Source organism: Barbatula barbatula, assembly GCF_947034865.1.
Source record: "Barbatula barbatula genome assembly, chromosome: 1".
Taxonomy (NCBI): Eukaryota; Metazoa; Chordata; class Actinopteri; order Cypriniformes; family Nemacheilidae; genus Barbatula; species Barbatula barbatula.
The window spans coordinates 34355146-34372988 of record NC_136766.1 but is presented as its reverse complement, the minus strand read 5'-3'; the positions used below and the strand labels follow the sequence as shown (position 1 = coordinate 34372988).

The following is a 17843-nucleotide window of genomic DNA, read 5'->3' as shown; positions in this document are numbered from 1 at the left end:
CAAAAGTTAATAAAAAAATGTCAGGCATATAAAAAAAGAGAGAAGAATTTTCTCCAGATGCTGACCTGCGGATATCTACTCTTACAGGCACATGACACAAATAAGATAAACCATTAAAAATCCTTCACAAAACGGCAGAATTTGATAAACAGTTGCATCTCATTTCTAACAAAAAATAAACAACCGTAGTATTTTCCAAAAAGTTGCTGTGTTCATTACTTGTGTTGCGCTATTAATACATCAAGATTGAAAATGAACTTAACGTAGTTTTCTGTTATGTATATACCGCGTGATGTAAATGTTCAGCGCTTGCCGAGGTACATGAAGAAACATGGAGAAGATAAAGACAAAGATCAGAAAGACCTCCAAGAACAGAACGTTCTTATTATTTCAGTATATCGCAAACATTAGTTGCAATTTAACAATTTGTTGCGACGTAATATTAGTTAATATTATGATCTATAAATCAATATTTATTATCGTAAGCTATTAGCCAAATACAATCGTAAAAATGTATTGAACAATAATAATCAATTTATATTCAAATGAAATTCCTCGAACCGTAAAACAGATTTCAAACTTTAAGAAACTGTTTTGAAAACAATCTTAAAATATTGAGTTTTCTAACTGTAGTAACCAGCAAACACTACTGGACCAAAACAGCCCATCACAAGAGTATTTGTTTGTGGGCCGTACGTTTAGTTCCTCATTTTCTGTTTCTGTGCAGATAAAGAGAAGCTTCTGTAGAGAGAGAGATTGTTTGTCCCTGCCCACACTCTTCATTTCTTTTCATCTGTGCTGTATTTCATTCCCTCTTCAGTCTGGCTTTGGCTGTATGACACAAGTCGTGTTGAGCGATGTTTTCAGACCGTGTCTGGTTTGAGTTTTGTCTTTGGGGGGGTCCGGTTAGCCAAGCGGCTTTTAACCTGTCATGCGGTTGAAAGACGCATTTTTCATCCACATGTAAAGAGCTTCTCTTTCACCTCTCGCATGTGAACTCCTCCGCACTTTGTTTTACAACAATCGAGCAGAAATGTGGGCTAGCGTACGATCGACTGACCCTCACGGCTGCAGTCGCTGACCGCGGCGTCCACGTAACAAAAACAATAAAACAGCGATTTCCGTTCTTGCTCTTTGTTCCCTAACCCGACCCATCTCCAGGTCTAATGCTAATGCATTGACTCTTCACCTCTGACATTTGAGCGCTCGCTAAGGACACATAAATCTGGTTCGGGCCGTATGGAAGCCCGATGCTCAAATTGAATTATGACATAATGCTCGCTAATGTCCACTCAGTGCCCTTGCATTTATTGACAGGTGCTTACGCTTGCATTAGATGAAAATGTTGATGCATTAATGCACAGGTCCTTTAATAATTTATCAAGCCCTCATGAAATAAACAACGACTGCGCGGTCGGTCCATGTATGCAGGATTTGAGATTCGAGCACTCCCGTCGATCATGAGGAAAAACTCAGAATGTAAGCTGACATTTTTATATTATAATAATATGCTTCCGCGTCAATAAAATCTGACACCGAACGTGAATAATTTGCAGCTGCTAATGAAAAGAACCGTCACCCTTTTTACAACTACAATATGTTCAAGCTAATCTGCTCGTAAAGTCAATTCTTGTCAAATGAGTCCTGAATTACCGTAACAAAACACGAACTCTCATATAAAAAAAACACTTAATGTCAGTCGACAAAACACATCTGCAATCTACATGACCCCGTCTATGAACTGTACAGCCTATACAGACAACTGACCGCTAGATGTGCTTCTTATGTGCAATGCAGCAGACCTGTAAAATACTGTTGTATTAGTATAAACTTTTGCATATACATATTCTACTTTACGCACACCAAAGTATATAAAGTCAATGATCTAATCATTGCACAAGTGTATTATGCATTAAAGAGATGACGGAGCTTCTGGACACCGGAAACTGAGAGAGAGATCTCTGACGTTCAGAACGCCGGGAACTGTAAATGTAATTGGTGTCTCATCTATCCGAACGCTGACCCAGATCTCAGGGACACTGAACGGTTCTTCACCGTTGGAACTGAAGACCGCATAAGACAATAAACACAACTGATATTCAACCGCTGTCTGACGCCACGGTTGAGGAATGTAACCTCCAGGGACCGAGAAACATTCCGTGTCGCACAATGATTTGTGGGTAATCCATCATATATCATAATACCACGTTCCCTTCATCTTTGACACGGATCGAAACAGAATCAAACACATCACGCATCTGTGAGGTGGAAACAACAAGACGTACCGAGAACATTTCCTGAAGGAACTTCATCCAGTTCTTCCAGCTCACGACCCATCAGCAGGTAAAGTCTGTCCACCGTACAGCAGGCCATGTGAGGGACGGCAGGCAAAACATCAGATGCCGAACAGTCTTCCGGCAGCTAAAGCAAAAAAACAAATATTCCAGATCAGAATCATAAAGGACGACAATTTACACAATAAACAAAAAGAACCCAGCAAACACAGAACGTTCCTCCAACGCTAGTTTCTGGTTCCCTTTTGGTTATTATTTGTAACATTAAGGGTATGTTAAGACAACATTCTGGGAACCTTAAGGGGGACCTCTGCTCAATAATGACTCACCCTCACGTAGTTTAACATCGCTAGGACCTCCGTTTTGCGTGTGGCGATGAAGGTGCATCCGGTATCAGCATCGCTCTACGCATGCGTGTGGTGCTGATGCTGAATTCTGAAGAAGAGCCCGGAAGCGTTTAGAAAGCGCTGTCATCGCCACACGTATGCGTCTACTCGCAGTTTTTGAACATAGTCATTATTTTAGTTTGTTTGCGCATCTTCATCGGATGATATTATTGAATTCTGAACCACCAGAGTCGCAAGGACTATTTTACGATGTTTGGTTGCGTTGCAATCTATGGAGTCAGAAAGCTTCCAAAACTACCTTAAATTGCATTTTGGGAAAAACGGAGATCCTAGGGGTGTTAAACTTCTTGAGGTTCCCTTTTAAGTATCACGCCTCGTGGGCAGTGCTCCAACTCGTGGCGCGGTTGCTCACTGGGTCCGATTCACGTCTCGTGGTCCCCACCCCCTTCTCTCTCCACTTTGCTTCCTGTTCTCTCTCTCACTAGAACTGTACAAATAAAGGCAAAAACACTAACAATATCGTATTTTCTAATAATCTGGGAACCGAAATATAACATTCCCCTCATGTTCGGGAACCAAAAATTCTTAACTGTGAAAACACAATATAAACTGATTTGTGAATCCAGATTCGATCCGCGATGCATCCAGATTCAATGTGGGATCCAATCTAATCCAAATCCAATTAGCAATACATCTGGATTTAATACAAACAATCATTTGAATATTTTAATGACATTCGATTCAATAAAAAAATAAAGTCATCTTCCTGTGATTGGCTGACTCTCCTGCTAAATTGAAAAGTTCTTCAAGAGCGATGAAGGCTGAGCTTATGCGGATGAGTCTTCATTGAGTCTTTTAATAGTTTGGAGCTAATGATGTAATAATTAGCTCCAGACAGCTTCAATCACGAGGAAATTAATTGGAAATGAACCCGAACACGGCAGTTCATTTTCCGGAGCTCGAGTTCAGAGGGGTTAAGGATTATTAATTGTGCGATTATTACGTTATGAATTCTTGGTTAATGATTCAAGAGCTGGTGTGAGCGCTGTGATGGTAAAGCCACAAAGCGTGAGGCGAGTTGTGAAGACTGAGGCGACCACTGACCGTTCTGAGAGCCAGCGACGGGTCGTATTTGGGTCCGAGCACGAACACCTTTTGACCTTTTCGGACGATTCCGCTGAAGACTCGCGCAAAGGCCACGAAATGTTCTCTGCTCTCATCCTCGACCGCGGCTTTAACAGAACGAGTCTCCGTCTGTGCACACAAAGAATCTGCAGGTAAAAGCATGAGCATTAAAAGATAAATTACAGATGACACATCACATATCTTCTATACTTTTATTAATATGATTATGGCATGTGTGTATATGCAATTAGCACCTCAAACACATCCCATCTGCTCATTCACACACATACACACACACACACACTGTATGCTTGCCTGTGACACTGCTGGTGGCTGCTGGGATTGAAGCCCCTCCAGCATCAATTGACCCGGGGCTTTCTGCGCTCTGATTGGCCGCTTGTCTCTCTGCGTGCCGCTGCCTGGCTAGTTCCCTTCTCTGGGCGATCTCTTCATGAGTCAAAGGCCTGCGGGGATACAAAAACACCAAGATTTAACAGCACAAATACGCCAAACCAGAGGCACATTTATATCTTGCCAGTAAGAAATACTATTGGTGCTTAAATGTTTTGTGCGGACTGCTTTACAATATCATGTGATAACTGTCAATCTTTACATTCACATTTTCTTTGCAGTAGAAAGAAGGTCGTAAAGGTTTGACATGACAAGTGGGTGAGTAAATGTTTTCATTTTTGGGTGAACTATCACTTTAAGCGGCTAATTTTCAAAGGACTTAGTCGGACTAATAAGGAGTAACAAAATTATAGTATTGTGACCATCATAAAGAAACTTCTTTAAAGTCAGCTTAAATTGTAAATTAAAGTGGTGGTTTTTTTACCGGAGGAATAAAAAAAAATGTAGGGATTGGATCGTTGAAAGCCTGGCCGTTGGACTACCAGTATAGTCCCAAATAAAGATGGTGTTTATTTTAAAAAGGGAGGGTTTATCGATTGACGCTTATAAAGGCACATGAAGTTTAATTTTGCACATACTGTATAAATAAATATAATCGACACTACACTATTCCTTAATAAAAGAATAGCCAGTTTTACGTCATAGTGACTTTACGTTGTGGAGTCTTGAGCCTCTCCAAACAATTACACTCATAATAAACAGTACAATATATACTGCGTAATATATAATTGCATAATAAATAGTTGAGAATAGTGCCACGTTTTGTGCACTGAACAGTCAAACCAATTTTCTGCCTACCAACTGCCTTGTGCCGTTAATGAAAAGCCCCGTCACCAGAAGCCAATCAGAAGAGATGTCATGTTAGCGCTGCATGCGGGGCATGACAACACTCCCACACGCCAAATCACATACATGCACACACTAACACTGACCCACATTGATCATCGTTATGGCAACCCCAAAGGTGGAGGAATGCGGTTCTGTTCACGGGTTCCTTCAAGCAGTTCGTGCAATTGCAACATGTCCGACTTAAAGTGATAGTTCACCCAAAGATGAAAATTCTGTCATCATGTATACAGCTTTCATACCTTTGTTCTGACATACAAGATATTTGGAAGAATGTTAGCAATTTTCCATTCTGTGGATACTTCCATAGTAGGATAAATGTAATGGTAGTCAAAGGTGCCTTAAACCGTTTTCCTAAATTCTTCAAAATATCTCACTTTGTATTCGACAGAACAAAACATTTTGGGGTGAACTAGCCCTTTGATACCCGTGTGGAGAAAAACATAATAGTAATTCTGGTCCATAAACCGTTTTCCTCCGTGAAAACCATGTTCAACAGGTTTACCGGCAGAGTTTTTAATATTCCTATAGATGCCTCATGACTACAAAACTCTCAGGGCCACGTATACAAATTAAAAGCACATCTTGTTCCTTCATGCAAACCGCACACACGGGACAACCTTTTAAAAACAGACTTCTCCTGGCTCACAATCTCCGGCCTGGCTTAGGAAGGAGTTTCAAAACTCACAAAATGAGGTTCGACGATGATTAACGACATTGTGTTCTTTTTTTCTCTAGGTGTCCGTCAAGCACAGGTCATCTAGGTTTGTTTGAGTAATTATCTTGTGATATGTAGAGGTTGGAACGTTGCCTTTGAAATGTGGGTCTGAGGCGGGGAGCGCATCCCTGGTCTTAACAATTTTCCTTAAGTATCCTGATCCTCAAAAGGGTCAAAGGTCACCTGATGTCATCTTCACCCACATCACTATGCACATATCGGCGATCAGATGTGAAATGCTGAAAGACGACGTGAAAAAAAGCTGGTAACACTTTAATGTATCGACCAATTTTCACTATTATCAAGTTGATGATTAGCACGTATAAAGCACATATGATGCAAAACCAGATTCAACATCCCTAATCCTACCCAATACCTAAACCTAACAACTATCATATGAACTATTAATAAGCATTTATTGAGGCAAATGTCCTAGTTAATGGTTTGTTAAAGGCGAGAAAGCTACCTTACAAGCTGAAAGCATTGCTCGCATCATGTCATCATTTAGACCCCGCCCCCAATTTCAATTAAAACGTATAATACTGTCCGTGGACTTGAATAAATTTAACCTTTTCATTTTTAAAAACCAATGAGTTGAATTTGTCTACTGCCAATGTTTAATAGTGAAAATACATGTATGTCCATCACACTACAAATCTTTCATTTTCCTCCACGCACAACTAGATAATGCATTCATGCTTCTTGCATAATTTGACACAATAACAGCTTGTAATTGGAAACGACGCACAACAAATCTTCCGTTCGCAAGTGACATTTGTTGCTAGCGAAGGACATCATTTGGGTAGAAATTGAAAGAGAAAATCTTGGCTGTAAATATAAACAGTAAAGTACTTGACGACAGAAGCCTTGGCGCTGGGAAGAAGCAGAACGTTCCAAATAATCCAAGTTCATGCTGGGATAAAGGTAAAACATCAAATTTAATAAACGTAAGGGTAGCACAAATATAAGATTAAAACGATTTAAAGTCTGTGATTAATGTAACCCAATCCAGTGATATTTGAGGAAACACCCGGGGACTCTGGAGTCAAGACAGAAAGGGATCATCTCAGGTCATGAAGAACTTCATGCCTGGATACCCTGATGGTTACTTCTTAAAACCGCAAGAGCGAGAGGAAAGAGTCTGGGTTCAACAGAGAAAATGAACCTCAAACAGTCAAAACACCCACTGGGGCGATAAAATCTTGTCCTCTTTCTTGCCATCATCTCTTGCATGCACGATGTTCCTCACACTTGGAAGCCGGAAGTCAGGACCCGAGCGCGATGGCATATTAACCGCAACATTCTTGATTAAGGCAAACGTTAGACTAAATCAAGTGAAGTAAATGACTCTTTTTCCATTCATAATCGAGTTTGAACCTGGAAGACTCGATCACATCTGAAGAAAATGAAGTCTGCAGCGGCATAAATGCTGTTTGAAAGAGCTCAGTGCACTATCATAAATTAAAAGCTGGAAACTGTATCATTTTTGTTCAAAATATACAAAAGTCAGTTATCGTGCAAAGCAGTGCTTTTTAATATGTAGAAAACGTAAAGGCAAGTACGATAAATAACCTGCAGTTTTATGTTTCAAACGTAGGTGGCGATAGAGATGCAAACGTTATCGATTGCAGCTTTAAAAATCTATCTTGTGCCTCTTTTGCAATCTTGGGACGGGACTAGTTTTACCAGAGGAGGAGGTTGGAGAAAATTTTGTTTCTCAGACGTACTCTGTGATATTAATCTCGTGCGAATCTGCCGAGTCTGGAATTTTTACAGAGATCGTGTGAGAAAAACAAAGTAATTCAATGTTTTCGGCAAACTCAGTGGTCATCTGAGAAATCGAATCCCGTCCCAATGTCTGTGATTGCTGACTATATCTTTTCAAAAACGTGTTTATTTACGTGTTTTGGCCAAAAAACTGTTAACTACCGTAAGCTCTTACTAACGCGCATATTTACTTCCTGAATCCCATACAGTCCATCATTCCTACAGAAAAGATATGGATGCTTTGCAATTACGCGAAAACCAAAAATAAAATCTAGACTTTTTCCGTAAACGTTTAAGACTAGTGACTGCAATGAGTCAGGGACTCGGCTTTATTTGTCCACTCAATTACGTAATGGTAATGTTAAGTAATAAAAATAAGAAATTATTATATAAAATAACGATGTTTTCTTCATTTCTGTGGCATTATTATTATAAGCATGCTGCTGTTGTTGGGTCATATGACTATACGCAATGGACATATAAAGCCCACCTGATCTTCTGCAATGCCCAAGCGTACCTCCTAATAACCGAAGAGAACTAGTCCCGTCCGAATCGGCACATAAAATCACAGACGTTGTGATTACAGAACAGATGTAACGACGTTACAGAATAGGGCTTTTAACAACTTTGGTTTGCCGCTGATTTCACAAATCTTCACGTACGGTATATTTTCACTACCTTCCCACATGACGTATCTTTGTATGCTACGCATATGGATGTACATCCGTGACGAGAGACGGATGAAGTGACATCCGCTGCTTCATAGTCGCTCCCGAAAGCAAATCTCAACTTTGTTGCGTCGCTAGACACACCCACTTCCTGTCGTCCACGGTCACTGTCGCTTGTGTTACGCCGCCATTGAAATGAATGGCATCGCCTCGCTTTGTTGCTGGCGGTCTGAACGGGGCGTGAAGCCCCTTAAGCCTAAAAACATCTGTGAGCGGTCACACGAGTTCCACATTCCCAATCAAAACAATCCTTAAAGTCAAAAGTGCCGATAAGCATCGGACTGCTTCACCTGGCCATCTGCTTCTAATGATACGATAAGGTTCAGACAGTTCCTGTTGACATCAGCATGCTCTCCAGTGTCACGACTACCTGTCGACATAAGTGAGCGTGAGGTCAGAGAGCAAAGAGTGTCGAAGGGATCTGTTTCTGGACAAATGCCCTACAATTCGCTCCAGCTAGACGAGGAGGTGCGACTTCTCAAAGTTACAGTTTATTTTGGTTTTTTGCTTGGGAAATTTTTCAATCGAGCTTTTATTTTGATATGATTAGTGTTCATGTTAAGATTTTGTGTTTTGTCATTTATGCTTTTATTAATCATTTTTTTATATTGCTGAATGGGTTTATTATCATTTCAGTTTTTGTTGAGCTTTTATTTGTTTTATTTTTTTCATTTAGACGTTATCTATTAAACATATTTTATTTTATTGCTTAGGTGGCGGCATTTCGTATTTATGTCTGTTTGTTATTTGATTTAAATTTGAATATATTCATTTTGATAGTTTTAACAAACGTCTGATCCGATCTCAACGTCGTTTAGTGTTAGTGGGTTGGATCCCAGGGGATTGCCGATACCTATATATAAATGTATAGGATAATGCAATGTAAGTCGCTTTGGATAAAAGCGTCTGCCAAATGCCTAAATGTAAATGTAAGTTACCTTTTGCATAACTAGAAACATTTATTTATGATGATGACGATGATCATCTTTTGGTGAAATGAGATCATTTGCAAATTATTTCATGTAGTGACTCAAAAAATATGAATTTCTGTAGTTTTTCCCCGATTTAAAGCACATATCGTTCCTGCAATGTAAGAGTTTGGTGCCACCGCCCACCCCTGCTGCAGACTGTCACCTCAAAGGTGAGAACAAAGGCGATAAAACACAAGCACCGAGAACAAAGAGCTGGAGAGCGGACAGATATGGCATGCAAGTGTAAAACTGCATGTGTGGGAGGAACGTTTGAGAACAGACAGACAGAACAAAGATCCGCTCCATTGAATTATTCACAAAGCTGCTTAATTTCATTCTGTAGCTCCAGCGAAGCAACCCAATGAACGGAAAACGTCTGATCCGAGGTCAGTCCTGAACGGGGCCGCCCGCTACGGCTGCCGTCTGTTCGCTCGACTGACACACTGACTTCAGAACAAAGAGTCTGTGCGACTCGTGTCCTTACATACGAGGTCAGTCGAGGAGTCTGCCGAGGCTTCGGCTCACTGAGAGCGCCATCTAGTGTCCGCTCTCAGTCCTGCCACAGGCACGGATCTACTGGCACAAGATCGCCAGGCTGATGATAAGAACTGAAAACATTTATTTTGGTTGAGCGCAGGCACGCGGGACACCGACGGGAACATGATCTAAGTGAGGAACATTACCGTAGGGGGGTACATTTTCACAGTCCGGAAACAAAGAAACACACAGGGGCGCGCAAGGAGCAGGCGTGGTGCCGCATCGATCAAGCGCTACATCACTGTTTGGACAAGGTCCATTAAGTTTGTAAAACCCAGGGGCTATTGCAAACCTACTCAAAAACAAGCACACATACACACACAGATCTATTATTCAGGGTCCGACAGCTCTCCCGCTGGAAACATTAAAGGAATGTGTACAGTTTTCCTAGAGGAATTTCATACAATTCTAGAGGATCAATTCAATATGAAGCAAAGACGACTACACTGTATAGAGCAGGGTTATGGTTTGTAACTAAAACGCAAAACATGTCTGTTACTTGAAATCAAATGTAAGACGTGTGCAGTTTTGGGCAAATTGATAAATGCAAAGTGTAAATGAAAGCATCCGTTTATGTTCCCCTGACTGACTTCGACTTGTTATTAAAATCTCAGACTTATTAAAGAAGCTTAAATACATACAGTGAGAAAAACTCATAAGGTTGGATACCTCTGTTTGTTCTGTGGAAGAGCTTTGGGGTCCACAGCAAACATCTTCGACACAAAGACGATTACCGGCGCCGTCCCATCAGCCGAACAATTCAGAAATGCTAGCGGGCACAAACACAGATTAAACTCTCATTTGATGACTGTAACAAAGATTTTATACTTTCATTGCAGAGTCCTGCCTTTAAATACATTACAGACGGGACGCGGTGTGCGGTTTCCTATGAATATAAAACGTGACATGTCTCTTAGAAAATGTACGGCTGAGCAGCGCTTTTCCTTTAAACGCAGGAGTTCAACCGCAGCCCGAGGGCCCGCTGTATTAAAAGCTCTTATCAGTAATGGGTACCAAGACGTCTGAACGATGGAGAAACAAAACCGCCTCTAGCAAGTCTCAGCAGAGACGGCAAACAAAAGTTGTTTAAGACACTAAGTCGGTGGATCGTGTTTATAAGAAGTCATGATGGATGTGTAGGGTGTTTCAGTTGACTACAATAAGGGATATTACATGTTCTTGAACTGGTAAAACATTCAAAGCGAAAATGCAGAATTAGCATTTTCTTGTGAACTGTTCCTGTTCAAACGTAAGACCCTACCGTAACAGACGGCATAAAGATGTCTTTATGCAAAAGGATGAACCATGAAAGGACTCAGGCATACAAGTAATAAAGTACGGAAAGCAGCAAACACACAAGCACGTGATTCCTGAGAGCAGAAGATGAGAGAAAGATCTGCAGGTAAGTGAAGAGCACATGCGTGTGGCGGTGAAGTCACGGACGGAGTCTGGAGTCGGTGGGAAACATGTGAGTGACTTCATCTGCGAACATGCGCTCACCTTTTTTCAGCTCTTGCGTTTTCTCATGCAGAGACTCGAACCTGCGCAGTCCCACGCACATCAGCTTCTCCGCTCTCTCGGACGTCATCTCAGCCGGGCTGGGCAGCTTTTCACACACCATCGCTGGGTAACACGGTTCAAGAAAACACAGCCGGCAAATTCCATGAATCAAAAGAAAGTCCTAGAAAATGAACCTTCTTTATAATCGGTCAGTGAACGTAAGTGCTTAAACTTCATGAAAGGCATGAAGACCTGAGCTTAGAGCTCTGATATAAAGAGATTTAGATTACATCGTAAATATGCGCACAAAATTGAGGTACGGTATTTCTGTGATATTTAAAAACGTGTATAAGGGTTTCAATTGTAGCTTGGGAAGTCACGATAAATCGCATCCAGAATAAAAGTTTGTGTTTATTAATAATATATGTCTGTGGACTTATTACAAAATCAAAAATACAAAAATGAATACATGTTAATATACATTTTAAATTATATATATATATAAAAATGTATACATGTGTAGATTTCATAAATACAAAATTAATATGCACAGTGCACAGTCATATGTTATATAAACACATTTACATATCTGGCAGTCGCTTTTATCCAAAGCGACTTACATAGCATTATCCTATCCATTTGTTGCTAAGTATGTGCAATCCCCTGAGATCAAACCCACGACTTTAGCATCGTTAGCGACACGCTCTTACCAATGTGCTAAAGGAAAACACCACACTTTTATTCTGGATGAGATTCATCGTTGAACAGCCCTTAACATGATATTAATAGCTTAATAAATTATTGATTTGTGTCAATACTTAACATGATAACACTGCAAATAATCCAAAAACAATCCAAAATAAATTAAAGATGATTTGACTGCAAACGTTCAATTATGTCATTTCACTATACATCTATTCATGTCAACCACATTCAATTCACAAACAAGCGACACCTGCATCGCGGACCAAAACTGCACATTTGTGAAGTATTTCGAGAATCGTTCAATCACATGTTAAAGGGAGTGAGTGGCATTTTACCAAAACGGTTCATTGTAAACATGTGTCACCGCGAGCACCTGTCGTCGCAGTAATTGTGCGGCACGTCAATCATATCGCCGAGGAGCTTCTAATACCCACAGGCTCTGTGTTTCCTCCCATACAGCTGGTGTGATCACGACGGGACACGGAGGTGGACAACGCCACTCGACCCGTCCCAATAACGTCACTGGAGCTCCTGTATAATTATCCGAGATCTACATTCACAACACTACACAGAGACCGGGAAAGACGACCAGCACACTAGAGATTGCATTGTTTCTGCTTTGGTTTCCCAATCTAGTCGCATGCGACCTCTGTAAACTGTAGGGGCCAAACGCGTTTGACGCATATGACACAAGTATGTGAAGTGTTACGAATGAGATCATCGCTGGTGTTTGTGTGGTAAAGGATACAGAGCACAGCCTCAGACACCGGCAGCCACTGGCTACAAATGGCACCCAGCAGCACTTTGGGGTCCGAGTGTCTTAGGTCACGAGGCATGACCTTTATCCCCAGAGAGGTCATCATCTTTTCCACTTGGTCTTTGTCCCTGGAGGTGTCAGAGAACAAGCATTACTCATTCAAAGGTGAAGTGGGACATTTGGGGACAGTTAAGAGCGCTGCCATCTCTTAGTTTTATTTCAATAGAAATATTTAAATCATCATTTTAGTTGTTTTCGTCTTCAGGTGAGGTGATGTTGGTCTAGGATTCAGATGTCAAATCAAATGCTGCATCTATTTACGTTTTAAGACTGGACTGTACATAAAAGATCATGAAGATCCTGATGATGTTTAGAAGACAAACATATTCCTGTAAAATCAATATATCTGTCATCGTTAATGGAAAATATGTCCATTTTTCCATTACATTATAAATAAATCTGATGGTGTTGAGACGAGTTACAGCTGAAAAACACATGCGGTCAAATGGATGCAAAACAATGCAAGTTACCTTCTAGTGACCACTGCATCGTAAAGACTCCAGATATTATCCAGGACGAGCTGGACAAACAGCGGCTTCTTTCCTTTAGACTGAAACAGAAAGACAGTGAGTTTGCTAAATCACAACTAATAAGCTCTCCCTATTTCTCATAAACATTTACTTTTTACTTTCAACTTTAAATCAAAGTCACTGAGTGCAGCTGTGACACGCCAGAGGAGACCTGGTCCTCCCGGCTGACACCAAGGTTTTTTCCTCCGTTGATTTATCATTGGAGTTTGGGTTCTTCGGCACAGGGCCGTGTTGGCTTGCTCAACGGGAAACTGCTGATATTAGATATTATTTATTAGAATGACCTTGCTTGTTGTATAACCACCATGCACTGTGTTGTATTTGACCTTTTCTGTTTTTCTTATTCTTTCCTCAACATTTACAGTATCTCTATTCGTCTGAAAACACAATGTAAAGAGCCCTGGTGTGACCGAACGGGGTCAAACTCGCTCAAGTCAAGTAACTCGCTGAAATGAGTTTTAAGGCTTAAACTCGACTGTGACAGTGGTCTGAAAATCAATGATGCCGTCTGGAGGTCACGTCGCCCGAGAGTAGTACTTCTGTGAATGAGATCTGTCTGCCTGAGCGGAATGATGGGTGTGATGGATTGCTCTGGGATGATAACATCATGTCATCTGAACACAATACGGCCGACGGGGCCAATTATCCGGTGGATCCGGATCAAGGCAGAAATCTTTGAATGACTTATTATTCAGTTTCGTCTTTCTGCGTAGTTTAAACATCCGACGGCGGCTAACAACTTCTTGTTAACTTACTCATGCCAACGAGTATACAAATCTAAATGAAAAGTTCTCAACAAAGTAACATTTATCCCGCTTTCTCTCTAAAGCTACTTTAACCTTTTTTTAATAAGGGAATAAAAACGGTCTTCAGGTTTCAGGTCAACTTCACATCATGAGCATTTTATATGAGCTTTTATCATGGAGTGACTTGTTTTGGGCACATGGTTAGGCATGCGGTGGATAAAACATCCAAATGTTTATCAAAAATTGTGTGAATGTATGTTCATATAGCAAACAGGCTTCAATTCTGTATGTCTCATAAAGAGTATTTTTTTATATTAATTAAATATATAATTTTACAGCACTATTTTGTCAGATAATAATTTTTAAGTATTACATAACGTACTTTTAAGTTTCAAATTAAAAGCATGCTTGTATATCAGTATTCCGGTCACTGTCTGTATGAATTTCCTTTTTAATTTATAACTAAATCAACAAATCCAGACAAACAAATAATTACTAACCCCTAAAAACACTGAATGCAGATCCGTTATGTGTGTTCATCTGGTCATGGGAAGGTTGAGACTGAAGGTGTGTGTACTCTCCGGTCATTGAGGTTTGAGATGAGAGTGATGTCCGTTAGCATGACTGAAGCTGCATATCAAGGTCTTAAATGGCACTTTAAACCCAGATAATATATTGGAGGCTGTCTGGTGTCACAATACTCGCAGTAATGTGTCAGCCCACTTTCTGTCTGTCACCCACTGCAGGACGGAGCAGACCGATGCGACTGCTTACAAACCTCCATTCACAAAGTACTGCGGCATCCTCTATAATGCTGTAAACAATCCATATTTAAAGAAACCTTCCCGACATTTAAAGAAAAATTCAACATTTACTCACTCGAAGAAAATAGGTGATTTTTGCAAGAATACACGATGCATAGAAGGAATGTGAATTTCTGTTAATTCCTTATAATGAATCATTGATCTGGGAACAGCTGTGAATGAATCGTTTACAAACAGAACGAATCAGTTCACTGATCTGATTCAACTCGCTGATCGCTAGAAAACGTGATTATCATCAGCCAAAAAACACCTAAAATATCAGTTTGTTCCTCACGTTGTGCTGTTTTAGAGATTTGATAACACGTTTGTGATCCTTTGCAATTTTGTAGTTTGACAGTCCTACTTCATTTTCTTTACTATATAGAAAAAAAGCCATTGTACAGTACCACTCATGATGTACAGAGTAAAGTCAGGTTTTGAATGACATTTAGATCAATTCTGGACAGAATCAAAGGGCAGATTTAATTTTTTCAAGGTAAAACCAACTGTAATTCTATTAAAAAAATTATTTTACTTCACTTTAAACACTTTATTTCCACTTGATACTTCAACGTGTCCATTTATTACGTGCACTACCTAATATACCGTAAACATTTATTTTTTACTTTCATCATTTAATATAATATGTATTTTCCTACTGTATTTTAATGTATCTGTACATTATTATTGCCAATGTACCTAGTACACACGGCAATAAAGATCTTGAATCTTGAATAGCCCTATTGTATTAAAAACACTAATCCCACGATATTTCCTTTGGCATCTCATTATAATATCATATTCATCTTTAATGGCATTTGTGTTTACCGTGGTCTTTTCTCAGGCTTTTTTGAAAAGTTAAGTGTACACTACCTGCGCTCCCTTCATGATTCTTTTGGCTTTAGTGTTGATGTAGAAATCTCCCCACAGGGTCTTGAGCAGAACCGAGGAGCGGATGCCCATCTTCTGACTGTACATCTCTGCAAACTGATGCACCCTGTCCAAAAAAGCATCCGTTTTCAATTCTTTATTTGCAATGTTATTTTATTTGCAATTACACTATGGAATGCGTGGATAATGTTTATCTTGGGGTGTACTGTGATTTAAATCCACTGAAACACAACATGCATATTCCCTTCAGAGAGCTCTGTTCTGTTTTATAATGGGTCAGACTGTTCAGTAATCCGCCTACAGTCATATCAGTGCTCTCCAGCACTTGTTTCAAGTATCTGAAACAGCGATTATGTAACGTGGAACACCTTTCAATGTCTTGCATAGCATCGCCATCTTGTGGTTGGACATAAATACTGCCGATTCAAAATGTACCTGAATCCCCAGCCGTCTATAGCGCTGGCAAACACCACGTTTCCCCGGTCAGGGCTGAAGTAGAGATCCGAGTCATCGGTTTCTTCCAGACCAGCGCTCCAGTCGTACACCTGATCTCCGGCGCTGTTCTCCGTGGTGACGCTCTGAGCTCCTGTGTCTTTCTCTGCACGCTCCTCCAGAACTTTAGAGGTGAACAGCGAACCCGTAACCGCATTCACCTACAGAACGCACAGCATTTAACGTGATAGTTTACAAACCTTCAAGTTGCTCCAAAGCTTTTTAAATTTCGTTGTTGTGCTGAACACAAAGAAAGATATTCGAAAGAATTTGTCGGCACTATAGACTTCCACAGCGGGGAATCATTTGTGTTCAACTGAACAAAGAATATTTTATAAAGTTTTGAAACAACTTGAGGGTTGAACACAGACATTTTCTCGTGTGAAAGCGTTTTCACACACAAAAGCATTCGCAACGTTGTGAAGCGTCACCTGCTCCAGTATCTTCTGCAGGTGTGTGAACGCCTCTTGCGATGTGAGTTTAAGCTCCACGATCAGACGGTCGATTTTGTTGATGACGAGCACAGGACGGATGTTCTCCAGCCAAGCCTGACGTAAAACAACTTGTGTCTAAAGCAGAAATAAAATGATAGACATTCTGACATGACATCCTATAAGACGTATGTATGTATACGTGATTAAACAAGCAAAACTCCAGAACTTTTTCAATCTGTCAATGAAATCTGCGTATGTGAACACAGACATGAATCATAGACGTACCTGCGGACACACTCCCTCGACGGCGTCGACGATGACAATAGCTCCATCGCACAGTCTGACAGCGGTGGACACTTCAGAAGAGAAGTCCACATGACCGGGAGAGTCGATGAGATTTATGAGGTACTCGTTCTCTCCTGCAACGGCAACGGCACAGTTTTGAACACAGCGGGAAGGCGGTGATGTAAAAGTAAAGCTGCAGACGGTGGACACCATCACCTGTCCCAGTGTAATGTAATGTAATGGCGCTGGACTTCATAGTGATTCCTCTGATCTGCTCATCTTCCCTGCTGTCCAGGTATCTCAACTACAGGAGAAAAGGAGAAAGAATTCTTGTCATGTTTTAATCAAACAAAAATAAACAAAAGAGGGAGATTATTCTGAGTAAAGAAAATTAAGTATATTTGGTATTTGAATATTATTGGTACTTTCTTTCGAAACCGCGTATATTCTGGACAAAATACTATACCATTATGGACTTTGCGTAACAAAAATGATGTCAAGATACACATGTTTTTGTGGTGTGACAGAAAAAGCTTTTATTAAGAAAACTGTTAATAATACATTTAAAGCATCGATATATATTTATAATACAAAGCAGCAGAAGACTGCAGGTATCTTCATCGTCTTCAGATTTTCACCACAGGACGCTTTATTCTTAAAACGTACCCAGTAAATTCTTATCAGTCAAACGCTTCGATCTAACAAAGTACGAGATTTCATAAGGGACTGATGTCTGCTTACCTTTCCTGCCAACCGGCTGGATATAATGCCATTCGTGGCAACCAAGCAATCTGCTAATGTCGTCTTCCCTGTGAGGAAAACACATTTACAAACACAGAGGTAATTTCAAAGACGTATGGTAAACATGAATGTTCATGCAAATAAAAACAAAAGCA

At 40.4% G+C, this 17843-nt stretch overlaps 1 protein-coding gene across 2 annotated transcripts in view; it reads right to left on the bottom strand.

The window, feature by feature from the left end:
* Nucleotides 1-17843, bottom strand: part of efl1 (elongation factor like GTPase 1) — a 54891-nt gene that overhangs the window by 36461 nt on the left and 587 nt on the right. For both annotated transcript variants that reach the window (XM_079460284.1, XM_079460285.1), the window contains exons 3-15: nucleotides 17689-17756; nucleotides 17164-17251; nucleotides 16948-17081; nucleotides 16660-16797; nucleotides 16172-16389; nucleotides 15719-15842; nucleotides 13237-13316; nucleotides 12698-12834; nucleotides 11245-11367; nucleotides 10414-10513; nucleotides 4082-4230; nucleotides 3746-3912; nucleotides 2286-2421 (exon numbers count right to left, since the gene is read on the bottom strand). In XM_079460284.1, the coding sequence (XP_079316410.1) occupies nucleotides 2286-2421; nucleotides 3746-3912; nucleotides 4082-4230; nucleotides 10414-10513; nucleotides 11245-11367; nucleotides 12698-12834; nucleotides 13237-13316; nucleotides 15719-15842; nucleotides 16172-16389; nucleotides 16660-16797; nucleotides 16948-17081; nucleotides 17164-17251; nucleotides 17689-17756 (1662 nt within the window). The remainder of the gene's footprint in view (nucleotides 1-2285; nucleotides 2422-3745; nucleotides 3913-4081; nucleotides 4231-10413; nucleotides 10514-11244; nucleotides 11368-12697; nucleotides 12835-13236; nucleotides 13317-15718; nucleotides 15843-16171; nucleotides 16390-16659; nucleotides 16798-16947; nucleotides 17082-17163; nucleotides 17252-17688; nucleotides 17757-17843) is intronic.